At 47.2% G+C, this 17,952-nt stretch overlaps 1 protein-coding gene across 3 annotated transcripts in view; it reads right to left on the minus strand.

Moving 5' to 3' along the window:
- Positions 1-17,952, minus strand: part of LOC116967261 (GDNF family receptor alpha-2-like) — a 145,137-nt gene that overhangs the window by 21,380 nt on the left and 105,805 nt on the right. For all 3 annotated transcript variants that reach the window (XR_004410190.1, XM_033013734.1, XM_033013735.1), the window contains 2 exons: positions 7,171-7,280; positions 1,620-1,754 (listed from right to left, as the gene is read on the minus strand). Coding sequence is in view for 2 of the 3 variants with exons in the window: in XM_033013734.1 (XP_032869625.1) it covers positions 1,620-1,754; positions 7,171-7,280 (245 nt within the window). In the remaining variant the exon portion in view is untranslated. The remainder of the gene's footprint in view (positions 1-1,619; positions 1,755-7,170; positions 7,281-17,952) is intronic.

Genomic DNA, 17,952 nt, shown 5'->3' on the forward strand with positions numbered 1-17,952 from the left:
AGTCCCTTAATTCTCAAGTCATGTCCCCTTGTTTGAATCTTCCCTACTCTCAGTGGGAAAAGCTTTTCCACGTCAACTCTGTCTATCCCTCTCATCATTTTAAAAACCTCTATCAAGTCCCCCCTTAACCTTCTGCGCTCCAAAGAATAAAGCCCTAACTTGTTCAACCATGATAAGGGAATAACGTTTAGTGCAAGGTAAAGCCAGTAAAGTCCGATCAAGGATAGTCCGAGGGTCACCAACAAGGTAGATAGTAGTTCAGGACAGCTCTCTAGTTGTGGTAGGATGATTCAGATACCTGATAACAGCTGGGAAGAACGCACATTTTAATGACAATGGTCGCTGTGGAAGTTCTACAGTGCTCTCCATAATGTTTGGGACAAAGACCCATCATTTAATTAGTTGCCTCTGTACTCCACAATTTGAGATTTGTAATAGAAAAAAAATCACATGTGCAAGTTGTCAGATTTTAATAAAGGCCATTTTTATACATTTTGGTTTCACCATGTAGAAATTACCAAAATGTATAAAAATGGCCTTTATTAAAATCTGACAATGTGCACTTTAACCACATGTGATTTTTTCCGAGGTCGGAGGTCAGAGTCCAGAGTTCGGAAGCCCGAGGTCAGAGTCCCGAGGTCGGAGGTCGGAATCCAGAGGTCGGAGGTCAGCGTCCAGAGGTCACATAGGGGGACCGGGAGTGGAGTGCCGTCGCGAACATAGAAACATAGAAGCATGGACAACAGGTGCAGGAGTAGGCCATTCGGCCCTTCGAGCCAGCACCACCATTCAACATGATCATGGCTGATCATCCAAAATCAGTACCCCGTTCCGGCTTTTTCCTCATATCCTTTTATTCCCTTACCCCTAAGAGCTAAATCTAACTCTCTCTTGAAAACGTCCAGTGAATTGGCCTCCACTGCCTTCTGTGGCAGAGAATTCCACAGATTCACAACTCTCTGAGTGAGAAGGTTTTTCCTCATCTCAGTTCTAAATGGCCTACCGCTTATTCTTAAACTGTGTGCCCCCGGGTTCTAGACTCCCCCAAAATCAGGTGACTGAAGTGGGGAGGCCCGGCGTGGGGGAGGGGAGGTGGGGGAGGGGGTGGGGGAGGGGGGATGGGAGATGGGGGAGGGGGGAGGGGAGGTGGGGGTGGGGAGGTGGGGAAGGGGTGCCCTATACCTGACGACTCTTTGTATGCCTAGGTGTGCAAAACGTAGCATCTAAACTGTGGCTTGTCACAGGTGACAAAACAAATATCTCGTCTCTCATCTCAACAGCCGGCCATCGAGCTAGTCAGAGAATGGATGATTCACAGCGCCTTCCCCAGTCACAAAAGATTACCACAATGCTGAACTCTCCATGGGTTTCGGCCCGAAACGTTGCCTATTTCCTTCGCTCCATAGATGCTGCTGCACCCGCTGAGTTTCTCCAGCAATTTTGTGTACCTTCTCCATGGGTACAATTGTGCTTGCAGTCTTCTCTCCCCTTGTTGTGCGTCAGCTGAGAGATGAAGGTCTCAGCCACAGCCACCAGCAGTCGCCTGTACGTACGTGATGCAAAGCTGCAGAGACTGGAGCTGAAATTACACAGCAGTCCTCCCTAGCCTGTACACTTACTGAGGCAGACGTTCTCCTTGAAGTAGTTGAGAAACTTGTCGCACTCTTCCTTCTGGTTGCCGCTGCCGCTGCACGAGCACCAGGGTGCCACCACCACGTCTGCCGTGTCCACATAGTTTGGCGTCATGTCACTCCCTGTAGAGAACAAAACCGGTCTGTGAGGAGATAGACACAGAAGGCTGGAGTAACTCGGCGGGTCAGGCAGCTTGTGTTGGAAGGAACTGCAGCAGATGCTGGCTTATCCCGTATCCCGAGTACCTGCCGTTAGCGTTACGAGCCGCTAAGAGACGTCCCCGAGCTCCGACGTACCCGCTACGTTCATTCTCCGTGCTTACCACGAGTTTGATTTGTTTTTAAACTCGGGAGAGCTCTTGGAATGAACTCGTACAGTGGGACAGGGCCATTAGTTAAGGATGTTTCGAAAGTTAATATAGAAACATGGAAAATAGGTGGAGGAGTAGGCCATTCGGCCCTTCGAGCCTGCACCGCCATTCAATATGATCATAGCTGATCATCCAACTCAGTATCCTGTACCTGCCTTCTCTCCATACCCCCTGATCCCCTTTAGCCACAAGGGCCACATCTAACTCCCTCTTAAATATAGCCGATGAACTGTGGCCTCAACTACCTTCTGTGGCAGAGAGTTCCAGAGATTCACCACTCTCTGTGTGAAAACATCCAGGTAAGGATTGCAGATTTTATATCCTAAAAGAACACTAGTAACCAAATTAGTGTTTTTTTTATAAATAACCACCAACAATTTTACAGACACCATTTTTAAAAGAAATTGCAAACTATTTCTTAAGCTGGGTTCAAGCCCTCAAACTGCTATAATGGAATCCAATTTTGTGTTTAAGGTAGACAAAATTGCTGGAGAAACACAGCGGGTGCGGCAACATCCATGGAGCGAAGGAAATAGGCAACGTTTCGGCCCTAAACCCTTCTTCAGACTGAAGGAAATAGGCAACGTTTCGGGCCGAAACCCTTCTTCAGACTGAAGGAAATAGGCAACGTTTCGGGCTGAAACCCTTCTTCAGACGGAAGGAAATAGGCAACGTTTCGGGCCGAAACCCTTCTTCAGACTGAAGGAAATAGGCAACGTTTCGGGCCGAAACCCTTCTTCAGACTGAAGGAAATAGGCCCGAAACGTTGCCTATTTCCATCGCTCCATAGATGTTGCTGCACCCGCTGAGTTTCTCCAGCAATTCTGTCTACCTTCGATTCTCCAGCATCTGCAGTTCCTTCTTGAACAATTTTGCCTTTGTTGGGAGTAATTCAGAAAGTTTAAATGTAAATTAATTTTTCCAGTAACAATATTTGATGTCAAGACGCTGAGTCTACTTGCAGGGCAGATGGAATATTCAAAGGCGCACGATGATGCTCGCGACCGTCGCGTGTCAGTTGCTATCCGCCCGTTGCGTGAATCATTGATTCCCAACCTGGGGCCATGGCAAATTTCAGGGGGGCCACAAAAAAATGTTGGGATTTAGGGGGCCACAGGTTCAATGAAGGGGGCCACAGAGCTTCCACCCTGTTGCCTCCTACATTTCAGTTCTAATAAATTTAAATCTATGTCATTGAAATATTTTTGATGTTTGTGGAATAGAATAAAAGAGAATATATGTGCAATTAATAGATTTATGGAAGCTATTATAATATTGAAGTACCTTTTTTCCGCTAATAATGTCAGGGGGGGGGCCACAGAAAAATTAAAAGATCCCAAGGGGGCTATGACGACAGATGGCACAATGGGCTAAGTGTTCGGCTGGCAACCGGAAGGTAGCCGGTTCGAATCCCGCTTGGAGTGCATACTGTCGTTGTGTCCTTGGGCAAGACACTTCACCCACCTTTGCCTGTGTGTGAATGTGTGTGAATGTGTGTGAGTGATTGGTGGTGGTCGGAGGGGCCGTAGGCGCAGATTGGCAGCCACGCTTCCGTCAGTCTGCCCCAGGGCAGCTGTGGCTACAGAAGTAGCTTACCACCACCGAGTGTGACTGAGGAGTGAATGAATAATGCGATGTAAAGCCCCTTGAGTATTAGAAAGGCGCTATATAAATCCCATCCATTATTATTATTATTATTATGAGCTAAAAAAGGTTGGGAACCACTGGAGTAAATGATGGCCCAAGTGGGACAGGCCCTTTGGGGACTGGGCAATGATCAAATGGTACAAAATACTTTTCATGTGTCGAGAGGGAATAAAATTAACCAGACGCACAGAAAGCAAAACATGATGATCACAATTCCCTCCAGTGTAGAGTGAGTCTCTCTGGATAGGGAGTATAAGGCTGTCTTGGTTTTCAGTTAAGGCTTCTGAATGAATGTTTATCTATTTCTTTATTTATTTATTTTACTATTTATTTCGAAACAGAATAAAAGAATAAAAAGCAAGTGTGAAACAGCATACAAAAAACAAAACAAGAATATTTATAAAGTGTCATAAACAATATCAATAAATAAATGAAATCGTATGTGGCAGGAAGATGCCAAAGCTTATTAATTCCCACCCCTTATTCAACTGCTTGTAATGATCTTATACACATTTGGCAGCTATATATGTACACCATATGTACACCAGCCACTATATGTATACCAAATTATTTACATTTATACACTAATCAAATATTTACAAAGCCAGAAAAAAAAAGAAAAGAAAAAAAAATGTTACTGGCAGAATGTCAGAGCCAGCCCAATCAGAGAAACTGGAGATAATATCCTTTCAGAGAAGGAATTTGTCTTCATCCACCTGGAATTAAACATGAGGCCTTCCATGTTCAAAGGAGCAACTTATGGCTCAAGTAATTTGCTTAAAAGTACTTAGCACGATGGAATTGGTGCTTTAATCTGCACAGCCAACATCACTCGCTGTGACTCCAGCCTTGCATGAAGGAAAAGCCCTTTGAAGTTTCGCCCTGTATATTATTTCCTTGAATTTGTCAAATTTAGGGCCACTTTAAGTGAAGGAGGCTTTTTGTGTGTTGGAAGGAACTGCAGGTGCTGGTTTACACCCTAGATAGGCACAAAATGCTGGAGTAACTCTTAGAATAAAGGGGAGGTCATTTAAGACTGAGGTGAGAAAAATCTTTCTTCACGCAGAGAGTTGTGAATTTATGGAATTCCCTGCCACAGAGGGCAGTGGAGGCCAAATCACTGGATGGATTTAAGAGAGAGTTAGATAGAGCTCTAGGGATAATAGTGGAGTCAAGGGATATGTGGAGAAGGCAGGCACGGGTTATTGATAGGGGATGATCAGCCATGATCACAATGAATGGCGGTGCTGGCTCGAAGGGCCGAATGGCCTCCTCCTGCACCTATTTTCTATGTTTCTATGTCAGGCAGCATCTCTGGCGAAAAGGAATAGGTGACGTTTCGGGTCGAGACCCTTCTTCAGACTGAGAGTCAGAGGAGTGGGAGACACAGAGATATGGAAGGCTAAGGTGTCAACAGCACCTTATATTTAGCTTGGGCAGCTTACACCCCAGCAGTGTGAACATTGACTTCTTTAATGTCAAGTAACCCTTGCTTTCCCTCTCTCTCAATCTCACCACATTCTTGGTTCTCCGACCAGTCTGGCTGTCCTCCAGATTAAATTTTATCTTTGTATGCCTCGTTGTCATCTTCCACAAGTTAATGATGATCTATGCTATATTTTCCTCGATCGCCATCCCCTTTGATGTTTTGTTTTCACGCCTTGCCCTTCCTTGTGTCTCCCTCTCCCCAGAATCTCAGTCTCGACCCGAAACGTCACCCATTCCTTCTCTCCAGAGATGCTGCCTGTCCCGCTGAGTTACTCCAGCATTTTGAGGCTTTTTACACGCTCTTTATTGGCAGATTGTTCTAGCAGCCCTGAGTATCTTTGCATCCTGACAATGCCGCCCTCCACCCATACGAACCCCACCCTCCCCCTCCCGACCGACCCCTCTGCCACCGTCGATTAACCCCCCTCTCCACCCTCCACCCACCCGCACCCCTCCACAACAATCAAGTTCCAAGTTCCAGACAATGTTTTCAAACACAATTCCACAAAAAATGTACAATTGTCAGCAACGCAGAGGTTTTCTGGATTTTTATTTGTCTGCTTTACCTCTTGGAGTTATTTTTTTAAAAAGCCTTTGTAGACCCATCTCCCCTCAGTTGCCCTCGCTCCCAGCTGAGCGGGCTGTGCAATTATCCCCAGTGTGTCCTTGCTCAGGGGCAGAGGAGGGTGGGGTGAGGGTTAGGAGGTAGGGTGAAGGTGGGGGTGAGGGGGGTGATAGGGTGAGTGGGTGAAGGTGAGAGGGTGAGAGTGGGAGGGTGAGTGTGGAGGTCCATTAGTCCATAAGTGATAAGAGCAGAATATAAGGGCCATTCGGCCCATCAAGTCTACTCCGCCATTCAACCACGGCTGATCTATCTCTCCCTCCTAACCCCATTCTCCTGCCTTCTCCCCATAACCCCTGCCAACCCGTACTAATCAAGAATCCATCTATCTCTCCCTTAAGGGCCTGTTTCACTTGGCGATTTTTTCGGCGACTGCCGACGTCATATCAGTGTCGCCAGAAGATTGTCAACATTTCAAAATCTAGCGGCGACACTTGAAAAAACACCGGGTGCCAATACATCATCGCGCCGTGGATTTTTCGGTGACTTGATACGTCAGTCAATGATACCGGCAGTCTCCGAAAAACTCGGCAGGTGGGACAGGCCCTTTAAACACATCCACGGGCCCTTCACAACCATGGACCCATGCATAGAAACATAGAAACATAGAAATTAGGTGCAGGAGTAGGCCATTCGGCCCTCCGAGCCTGCACTGCCATTCAATATGATCATGGCTGATCATCCAACTCAGTATCCCGTACCTGCCTTCTCTCCATACCCCCTGATCCCTTTAGCCACAAGGGCCACATCTAACTCCCTCTTAAATATAGCCAATGAACTGTGGCCTCAACTACCCTCTGTGGCAGAGAGTTCCAGAGATTCACCACTCTCTGTGTGAAAAAAGTTCTTCTCATCTCGGTTTTAAAGGATTTCCCCCTTATCCTTAAGCTGTGTGACCCCTTGTCCTAGACTTCCCCAACATCGGGAGCAATCTTCCTGCATCTAGCCTGTCCAACCCCTTAAGAATTTTGTAAGTTTCTATAAGATCCCCTCTCAATCTCCTAAATTCTAGAGAGTATAAACCAAGTCTATCTAGTCTTTCTTCATGACAGTCCTGACATCCCAGGAATCAGTCTGGTGAACCTTCTCTGCACTCCCTCTATGGCAATAATGTCCTTCCTCAGATTTGGAGACCAAAACTGTACGCAATACTCCAGGTGTGGTCTCACCAAGACCCTGTACAACTGCAGTAGAACCTCCCTGCTCCTATACTCAAATCCTTTTGCTATGAAAGCTAACATACCATTCGCTTTCTTCACTGCCTGCTGCACCTGCATGCCCACTTTCAATGACTGGTGTACCATGACACCCAGGTCTCGCTGCATCTCCCCTTTTCCTAGTCGGCCACCATGCAGAAATACCATGGTGGCGTGGCAAGGCCGCTGGCAAGTCTGGAGATCTCAGTACTCACCGATCAGTCCGGAGTAAGACAGCAGGCAGGCAGCGTAGTTTTCCCTGAAGCAGCCGCTCCCAGCCTGGGCGGAGGGCTGGCAGTTGGACAGGAAGTCCGCTAGTCTCGACCTGGGGAGAGAAACGGAGAACATAGAAACATAAACCGGAGCGGAAGGGCGAGGAGCGGACGGGCAGCTGGAGCAAGCGAATGACAGATGTTTCACAGATGTGAGGCCCAACGCAAATCGGAACAGCAACTCCTAATTGACTTGGGCAGCTTACAGCCCAGCGGTATGGATATTACGTGTGCGGTCGTGGTGTCGAAGGACGAGAAGCCGAAGCAGAGAAGTGGAAGCCAAATAACCGAACGGAAACCAAGCCGAAACGCCAAATAACCGATAGCGTACGAAGCCGAAACGCCAACGAACCGAAAGGGTGAGACGTCTAAACGCAAACTCACCAAAAGGCCACACTACCGAAACGCCAACTAACAGAATGGCCGCTCTGCCGAAAAGTCAAATAACGGACATGACGTCGCCGGGGGGGGGGGGGGTCAGCGATTGGTCCAGACCCCCGCGTCCATCGCATTACTGGCCGATGGAGACGGGAGGGTGGGGGTCATTTTCCCGCACAAGCCATAGGTGACTGGGCACTCTGAGCGGCAATACGGTGAGTTTGCTTTTAGGTGACACAGCCTTTCGGTTAGTTGGCGTTTCGCCTTTGTACGCTTTTGGTTAATTGGCGATTCTGTTCGGTTATTTGGCTTCAGCTTCTTATCCTTTGATTGACTTCTCTAACTTCACGCAACCCTTGCTTTCCCTCTCTCTCTCTCTCCGTCCCTCTCTCTCTGTCCCTCCCACATCCTAGTTCTCCGACCAGTCTGACTGTCCTCCTGATTAAATTTAACCTCGTTGTCACCTTCCCCTCACTGACAATGATCCGCTCTACATTTTACTTGAACATCATCCCCTTTGATCTCTTGTTTTCACACCTCACCCTCCCATATCTCTATCTCCCTCTCCCCTGACTCTCAGTCTGCAGAAGGGTCTCGACCCGATAAGTCACCCATTCATTCCTTCTCTCCAGAGATGCTGCCTGTCCCGCTGAGTTACTCCAGCGTTTTGTGTCGGTCTTCGATGTAAACCAGCATCTGCAGTTCCTTCCTACACATTTCCTATCTATCTATGTATAGTATATCTGCTCTGTTTAGCTAGCATGCACGACAAAGATTTTCACTGCACCTCGATACACGTGACAATTATGACCCGAATCCTAAACCTAAAATTGTCAAAGTCAACTTGAAAAAGACCAATGAACAGCAGCGATTTAAAACTGTTCCCCCACGGAATCCTTCTTCATTGCACAGGTTTGGCCTGCAGTGCATTTGATTGTCTGACGTTGTCTACTGTTTAATCTCCTGTGGATTTAGGAGAGCACAGCAGGCCAGCTGTGTTAGAGTCTGCATCATCAGGGGACACTTGATCATATCTGCGCTTCGAAACTCCAAGGCACAGTGTGTTGGGGGGCTCTGACCTTCACTGACTGAGAGGTGTCAGTGAAGTCTCCAAGTGTTTTGCTGGGCAGTGGGGTTGAGCTGGGTTTAATTCCCCTCCCCTGGCCTAATATTGTAGAATAGGTGCAGGAGTAGGCCATTTGGCCCTTCGAGCCAACACCGCCATTCAATATGATCATGGCTGATCATCCCCAATCAGTTCCCCGTTCCTGCGTTTTCCCCATATCCCTTGACTCCGATAGCACTCAGAGCTAAATCTAACTCTCTCTTGAAAACATCCAATGAATTGGCCTCCACTGTGGCAGAGAATTCCACAGATTCACAAATCTCTGGGTGAAAAAGTTTTTTTCCTCATCTCAGTCCTAAATGGCCGACCCCTTTATTCTTACACTGTGACCCCTGGTTCTGGACTCCCCCAACATTGGGAACATTTTCCCTGCAGTTACAGTAAGTGAATATCTAGCAGGCAAGCAGGGTGCTTTCTCCAACCACCCCCATTTGAAGTCCACTATCATCCACCGTTTTTACCGTTCTGGACTCCCCCAACATCGGGGACATTTTACCTGCATCTAGCCTGTCCAATCCTTTAAGAATTTTAGGTACACCAAAAATGCTGGAGAAACTCAGCGGGTGCAGCAGCATCTATGGAGCGAAGGAAATAGGCAACGTTTCGGGCCGAAACCCTTCTTCAGACTGATGGGGGGTGGCGGGGAGAAGAAAGGAAAAAGGAGGAGGAGGAGCCAGAGGGCTGGGGGATGGGAGGAAATTTAAGAATGTTATATGTTTCTATAAGATATCCTCTCATCCTTCCAAATTCAGATTGTGTGATTGCATCTATTGCCGTTAGCTCAAAGATCCTATAGCGAGGTTAGAATCTTTGGTGCTGCCTGCATGTTTTTCAGCCCCCGCGGCATGCATCCAGTTCCTTCTGCCTTGCGAATTAGCAAAGAGCCCTCTTCAAGGCAAATATACTTGACCCAGCTCTGAGGGCTTGCATTCTGAGAACAGATATTGCTTACAGGAAGAGATTTGCTGCCACTCACATCACGTTAGTGGATCTAAGCACCAGGGCTCATGATAAAATATCTCCCGGTTCAGAAATTGAATATATTGCTTATTCCACTGTGCATTGCATATGTCTTAGCAAAAGCATCTTTAGCATGAAGGCTGGAGCTAGGAACGCAGGAGTATTTTTAGCCATGCAACGAAAGTGACATCAATAATATTCTAAAACATGACTTGGACCAAGATAGAGACTTTATCGGGTGGAACAATGAACAGATGTGTCAGCTGTAGAGGAACTGCACTGAATTAGTATTTAAGAAGGAACTGCAGATGCTGGAAAATCGAAGGTGGACAAAAGTGCTGGAGAAACTCAGCGGGTGCAGCAGCATCTATGGAGCGAAGGAATTGGCAACGTTTCGGGGCCCCGAAACGTTGCCTATTTCCTTCGCTCCATAGATGCTGCTGCACCCGCCGAGTTTCTCCAGCACTTTTGTCTACCTCCGCAATGAATTATTATTTGAGTTTAGAACTTCTACTCAGCGGCTGTGTCCGGGAATATTACCATCTGGTTTGGGAATTGCTCTGCCCAGGACAAGAAGGCTCTGCAGAGAGTAGTGCATTCGGCCGAACGCACTATGGGAACTTCACTCGCCCCCCTGCAGGAACTATACATCAGGAGGTGCAACTCCAGAGCCAACAAAATCATGAGAGACCACTTCCACCCCTGCAACGGACTGTTCCAGCTGCTACGGTCAGGCAAACGCCTCCGTTGCCATGCGGTGAGAACGGAGAGGTTGAGAAGGAGTTTCTTCCCAGAGGCCATTCGGACTGTAAACTCCTATCTCACCAGGGACTAACTTTACTGAACGTTTTTCCTTCCAATATTTAATATGTAAAAGAACATGTGTGCGTTTATGTTTGTGTTTATAGTTTGTTTGGTTGTTTGTTTGTTTGTCTTTTTGTACAAAGTCCGCGAGCATTGCCACTTTTCATTTCACTGCACATCTCGTATGTGTGTATGTGACGAATAGACTTGACTTGACTTGACTTGAACTAACCAAGCGTGGCCCGAGAAAAACAAAAACACCACCGATCCCACTGAGCGGTCAGATGTGGATGCTTCCCCTGCAGATTTGTGACACTTGCCCCTTCCTCCGTGTTTGGGTGAGCAGACTTTTATTCCAACTCACATGTTCTTCGGCCCAGCTCCGAAAAATATCCCCCCCACCCCCCGTAGCGACTCGTAATGCTAACGGTAGGTACTCGGGAAATCCGGTAAACTCGTGAGGTTTTTTCAACACTGTGAAAAATGTCCACGAGTCAAAAAAAATACTTGTACGAGCCGCTACGAGACATCCACGGACACTTAACTTTCTGGTGCCTTTCCCCCGCAGTGGAAATGTTTTGATTCTGCTGTGGGGGGATGTTTGTGTTGAACTCTGTAATATGTTGTGTCCATTTTTATTCATTTTTTTTTTTTTTTTTTTTTTTTTAAACCTTTTTCTATGGTTTGCAATGGAACTTATTATTATTTAAATTTTGTAAAGCGCTTTGGGGTCAATGCAAATTGACTTAAAATGCGCTATATAAATAAAGTTTACTTACTTACTTACTTACTTACCTACGAACCCGCTACCGACATTCTCCGAGTTCGAATCAGGGGAAAACTCGGGAGAACTCTTGAATTACCTCGTACAGTGGGACAGGGGCTTTACACTATCCCACACCCACTCGGGACCACTTGCATTTATGCCAAGCCAATTGACCTCCAAACCCGTACGTCTTTGGAGGGTGGGTGGAAAGTGAAGATCTCGGAGAAAACCCACGCGGGTCACGGGGAGAACGCACAAACTCCAAGCAGTCGGGATCAAACCCCGGGTCTCTGGCGCTGTGAGGCAGCAATTCCACCGCTGTGCCCTTATCCGACATAACTTTGTCTCTTGCGATCAAACCTTTGATGGAACCGTGAAAATGGAATCAGCAGTCGCTCAGAGGTGAAAGCAAATAGTGATGAGCAGCTGGAGCATTGGAATTATCATGCATCATAAGTCCTTAGACCTGAAGCACTGGCGCGGAGAAAGAGAGGTGCTGAAATTTAATATGAATGAGTAGATAGGATTAAGAAACAATCATTTGCTTCATTAAATGACTTTTTTCATTTTATTGTGATTGAAAGTAATTTTCCCAATTATCTTCTGATACTGCATTAGAGTCGTTCTAATTTGAAGAATATTACTATCTGGGGCTGAGAGGACTGCGAGATGGAAGGCATAAAATCTTTGAAGCACTCACTTTCATCTTGATATCCAAATGGGTTTTACACAGTAGCCTCAACCCGCAGTGATAGGATGCAGAGGGATTTATCACCACTTTCATTAAGCACTCTTTCATCAAGAGATGATTTTATAGATATATAATCATGTAAATATCTGTCAGATTACTGACCCATGTGTCATGGTCTTTCATTATATTTCAATTTCAAAACTCAAACCATGGCTTGATCAGCCTCCCATTTTATCACAGTCAGAAGAAGGGTCTCGACCCGAAACGTCACCCATTCCTTCACTCCAGAGATGCTGCCTGTCCCGCTGAGTTAGAAACATAGAAACATAGAAACATAGAAAATAGGTGCAGGAGTAGGCCATTCGGCCCTTCGAGCCTGCACCGCCATTCAATATGATCATGGATGATCATCCAACTCAGTATCCCATCCCTGCCTTCTCTCCATACCCTCTGATCACTTTAGCCACAAGGGCCACATCTAACTCCCTCTTAAATATAGTCAATGAACTGGCCTCAACTACCTTCTGTGGAAGAGAATTCCAGAGATTCACCACTCTCTGTGTGAAAAATGATTTTCTCATCTCGGTCCTAAAAGATTTCCCCCTTATCCTTAAACTGTGACCCCTTGTTCTGGACTTCCCCAACATCGGGAATAATCTTCCTGCATCTAGCCTGTCCAACCCCTTAAGAATTTTGTAAGTTTCTATAAGATCCCCCCTCAATCTTCTAAATTCTAGCGAGTGCAAGCCGAGTCTATCCAGTCTTTCTTTATATGAAAGTCCTGCCATCCCAGGAATCAGTCTGGTGAACCTTTTCTGTACTCCCTCTATGGCAACAATGTCTTTCCAGCAATTTGTGTCTGAAGAAGGGTCTCGACCTGAAATGTCACTGGTCCCTTCAATCCAGATACCGTCTGTCCCGCTGAGTTACTCCAGCATTCCGTGTCTATCTTCGGTGTAAACCAGCATCCGCAGTTCCTTCCTTCCCATTTTCCCATCTCTTACCCTGTCCTATTTTGACACGTTGGTGACAAAGAATGAACACAAACCCCAGATCCAGGCTATGGGTGGGTCTGGAACTCCACACCCATTATACACACTAAATGCTGGAGTAACTCAGCGGGGCAGGCAGCATCTCTGGAGAGAAGGAATGGGTGACGTTTCGGGTCGAGACCCTTCTTCAGGGTAGAAATACACCAAGATATTACCTGGGATTGTGGGCTTGAGATAGATGGGGAGGTTGGATAGTTTGGGACTTTATTCTTTATGCCTTAGGAGGCGGAGGGGTGACAATATTGAGGTGCACAAGATCATGGATTAGAGGAGTCTAAAACTAGAGGGCACGGTCTTAAGGAGAGATCTAAGTGAGACCTCAAGGTTTAGCTTTTTCGCTCAGAGGGTTGTCTGTATCTAGATCGAGCAGCCAGAGGAAGTGGAAGCAGATAAAATTGACTTTTAAGAGACATTTGGATAGATTTATGGATAGTAAAGGTTTTAGGATATGGGCCAAATGCTGGTAAATGGGACTAGCCCAGAATGGCCGACATGGGCAGATGGGCCGAAGGGCCTGGTTCAATGCTGTACAGTGCTATCATTTATGATTCTATGTTGTTGAAGCATCAATATGCTGGCGATCCGAGGTTGCTGGCCTAGAATGATGAAACTAATTATAAGATGGCCCGTACTTGTTGAAAGAGGAGGCACTTTCAATACCTAAAGGGACGTTAATTGCTGTTCTGGAGTTTTTGGGTCACCTCGTTTTTTTTAATCGCCTCCCATCTCTGATGACTGGGCTGTGCAGTACAGGCAGAGGGAGAGAGGGGTGAGAGAGAGGGAGGGTGAGAGAGAGGGATGGGGAGAGGGGGAGGGGAGGACAGGGGAAGAGGGGAGAGAGAGAGGGAGGGAGAAAGGGAGGGAGAGGAGGAGGGGAAGAGAGTGGGAGAGAGAGAGGGAGAGAGGGGAGAGGGGAGATGGGAAGAGAGTGGAAGAGAGAGGGAGAGGGGTAGAGAGGGAGAGAGTGGGAGAGAGGGAGAGAGGGGAGAGAGAGGGGGGGGAGAGAGAGAGAGGAGAGAGAGAGATTGAGAGAGAGAGAGGGGGAGAGAGAGAGGGAGAGCGAGAGAGAGAGAGAGAGAGAGCTCTCCAGCTCGTGGCCTGCCGTGTGCATTGTGAATTACTGCAATGCAGGCTTTACAGATGGAAATACATACGTCACCAACCCAGCTGATGGCAAGACATTACATTATCTCTCACTTTCCTTGCTCCTGCTAATACACACAGTGCTGGAATAAGTCGGTGGCTCAGGCAGCACCTCTGCCTGACGGGGATGTTTCGGGTCAGGACCCTTCGTCAGACAGTTGTTACTGCACCAATGCTTGAGATCAAGTCCTGAGCGCAACAAGACTTTCATACACTCTGTGATATTTCCCCCTGTGTTATTTCAGTCAGTGGGGTGAGAGCACAAGGTATTAGAAGGAAGATTGTGGCTTCGAGAGAAGGTTGACAGCAAGCTAAGCGGGAATAAAGTTTTTTTTCCCCCCCTAGTTGGCTGCAAGTGCCGAGTGATGTTCCACAGGGTTCGGTGCTGGGGCCCCAACTCTTCACGTTGTATATCAGTGATTAGGATGATGGGATTGATGGTTCTGTGGCCAAGTTTGTGGATGATACGAAGAGTTTGAGTTCATTGTTGTGTGTACCGAGGAACTGTGACAAGCGTTTGTTGCGTGCTAACCAGTCAGCGGAAATACAACGGTCTGCAGAGCTCCAGCTGGTGCGGTGTCTACAGCCCGGGATCCCTCGTGGGGGACCCGGGGGAAGAAGAAGCCATCACTGCCGGCCCGCGGCCAACTTCTACCGCGGGTCCGGCATGGACTTACCATCACCCCTGGAGGGGAGCTTCGACCGCCGGCCCTGCAGTCTACAGTGCTTCTGGCTGCGGCGGGGACTTTAAATCTCGACCGCCGGCCTGCGGCCTACACCAACTTAAAGCCGCGGTCTCCGGTGAGGAAGAGCCGATCCTGGACTGACTCTGGACTCTGGTCCTGACCAAGGGGGGGAAATGGAGGAGGACTGGCCAAATGTTGTGCCTTCCACCACAGTGATGAATGCTGTGGTGGATGTTTGTGTTACAGTTTTATTGTGGTTGTGTGTTCTTTATTATTGTATCGCTGCAGACAACCCAAATTTCCACCAGCCTGGCTGTGTGGCAATAAATTATATCTAATCTAATCTAATCTAATGATTACACTCGAGCCATCCATTGTGTACTGATACATAATACGGGGAATAAGGTGAATTACGTTTAGTGCAAGATAAAGTCCAGTAAAGACATATCAAAGATAGTCCGAGGGTCTCCAATGAAGTGGATAGAACCTCAGGCCTGCTCTCTATTTGTTGGTAGGATGGTTCAGTTGCCTGCTAAATGCCTGCCATACATGGGGCTAAATCGCAATGTAAACCCACTTGCCAATCAATCTGTCTTTCGGAGAAAGCCGGAGCCCATGGGAGAAACACACACACATGCACGGAGAGAACATGCAAACTCCTCTCAGGCAGCAGCGGAGAGATCAGGATCAAACTGGGGGTCACTGGGGGTACACAAAAATGCTGGAGAAACTCAGCGGGTGCAGCAGCATCTATGGAGCGAAGGAAATAGGCAACGTTTCGGGCTGAAACCCTTCTTCAGACTGAAGGAAATAGGCAACGTTTCAGGCCGAAACCCGGAAGGGTTTCGGCCCGAAACGTTGCCTATTTCCTTCGCTCCATAGATGCTGCTGCACCCGCTGAGTTTCTCCAGCATTTTTGTGTACCTTCTTTCATCTCTGCAACATCGCCAAACTCAGACCCTCTCTCACACCGCCTGCTGCTGAAAGACTCATCCATGCCTTCATCTCCTCCCGACTGGACTATTGCAACTCACTTCTCCTTGGCATCAGCTCCACCTACATCAACCGACTCCAACTGGTCCAGAACGCAGCCGCCCGACTCATCACCCACACCAAATCCTGGCATCACATCACTCCAGTCCTCAAAAAACTTCACTGGCTTCCCGTCTCCCACCGGATCACCTACAAAATCCTGGTCCTCACCTACAAAGCCCTCCACCATCTGGCCCCCACATATCTCATTGACCTCCTCTCCCCCTACCAACCCTCACGGTCCCTCAGATCCACATCAGCCGGTCTCCTCTCCATCCACAAGTCCAACCTCCGCAGTTTTGGGGACAGAGCCTTCTCCAGGGCAGCTCCCAGGCTCTGGAACTCCCTCCCCCAACTGATCCGCAATTCCGTGTCCCTCCCCATCTTCCAGTCCCGCCTCAAGACCCATCTCTTCACCTCTGCCTATCCTTAGCCCCACGTCCCCGTCCCTTTTCATCTGTGCATTAATTGCCTCATGCTGTGTTTTGTATTGAATTCTGTCTTTACTTTGTGTACTAGTCATGTCTCTACTATTTATTTTATTCCCCTTACATGTTTTTCCTATACATGCTCAATTTTTGTAAGGTGTCCTTGAGACTCTTGAAAGGCGCCCATAAATAAAATGTATTATTATTATTATTATTACCTTCGATTTTCCAGCATCTGCAGTTCCTTCTTAAACAAAGGTCACTGGGGCTTGGAGGCAGCTTCTCCTTGTGTACGGCGTGCACAGGCTAAAGTTGTAACACATTTGATTGTGCACGCCGGGTTGATTGCATTGGTCAAAACAGGGGGGACCTCATGAAGGTTGCAATCTCCCACCCCGCCCACTCTGCTGCTTCAGTTCCACTTGATGGTTTTGTTCTCAGTCTAGCTCAGAGATACAGCGTGGAGGGAGGCCCTTCGGCCCACCGAGCCCGCGCCGACCAATCAACCCAGCACACCAACACTACCCCACGCACACTGGGGGACAATTTACAATTGTTTTTTAATTTTTTTTATTTTTTTATTTTTATTAGAAGTACGGTAAATTACAATAATACACAACACATATATCTTAATACATTTTTTTGTACCGCTTCATTTTTTTGAGCTTTAAGAAAAAGATAGAAGTAAGGAAAGTAAAGAAAGTGCGCAAGAGTCGTGAAGTGCAAGAGAGTGTTGGGAAAAGAAAGCCCCTTAGAAAAGAAGTTAGAGAAGGAAGTAAAGTAAGAAAGTAGACCCTAGAAAAGAAAGAAAAAGAAAGTAGGGACAATCGCTCTATTATAACATTAAACTCCGCAGAAAGACTACCAACCAAGTCTGTTTTTGTTGTTTTACCTCCCATTGCCAGGTCCTGATACCATATATTTTTATTTATTTATTTTTTAACCTACAAACTTGCACGACTTTGGAATGTGGGAGGAAGAACGGAGCACCTGGAGAAAACCCACGTAGTTCACGGGGAGAAGGTGCAAACTGCGAGCAGACAGCGCCCGTAGTCGGGATCGAACCCGGGTCTCTGGTGCCGGAAGGCAGCGACTCTACCCATGGTGTCCGAAATGGTGTCAAACGAACTGTAAGTCCAGGCACAACCTTGTATTTGCCCCCTCATCCACTGATCCTGTTCCTCAACTATTCTATTGTTCAACCGGGAATAATTTATCAAAAAGCAAATTTAAATCCACTCGACCTGACCTTGGTAAGTTTCAATTTGGTTAGAGATCAGATAAGTGTATAATTGGAAAAGATTAAGGATTATTAGAGGACTTGATGGGGCTGGTACTGAAGTGATTTTACCCTGAGAACTGGGTTGAGATGCAGGGCCTGCGTTCAGCGACCTGACACGCAGGTTCGAATCCCACTCAGGTAGCTAATGAATTAATATACAAACAACTAAATGAAAATCTGTAACGGGAAAAAAAGAGTATCAGCAGCGATGCCCTGTCTTATAAAACCCAGAACCAGGGGCCACAGTTTAAGAATAAGGGGTAAGCCATTTAGAAGTGAGACGAGGAAACGCTTTTTCTCACAGAGAGTTGTGAGTCTGTGGAATTCTCTGCCTCAGAGGGTGGTGGAGGCCAGTTAGAAACATAGAAAATAGGTGC

Source organism: Amblyraja radiata, chromosome 39, assembly GCF_010909765.2.
Source record: "Amblyraja radiata isolate CabotCenter1 chromosome 39, sAmbRad1.1.pri, whole genome shotgun sequence".
NCBI lineage: Eukaryota > Metazoa > Chordata > Chondrichthyes > Rajiformes > Rajidae > Amblyraja > Amblyraja radiata.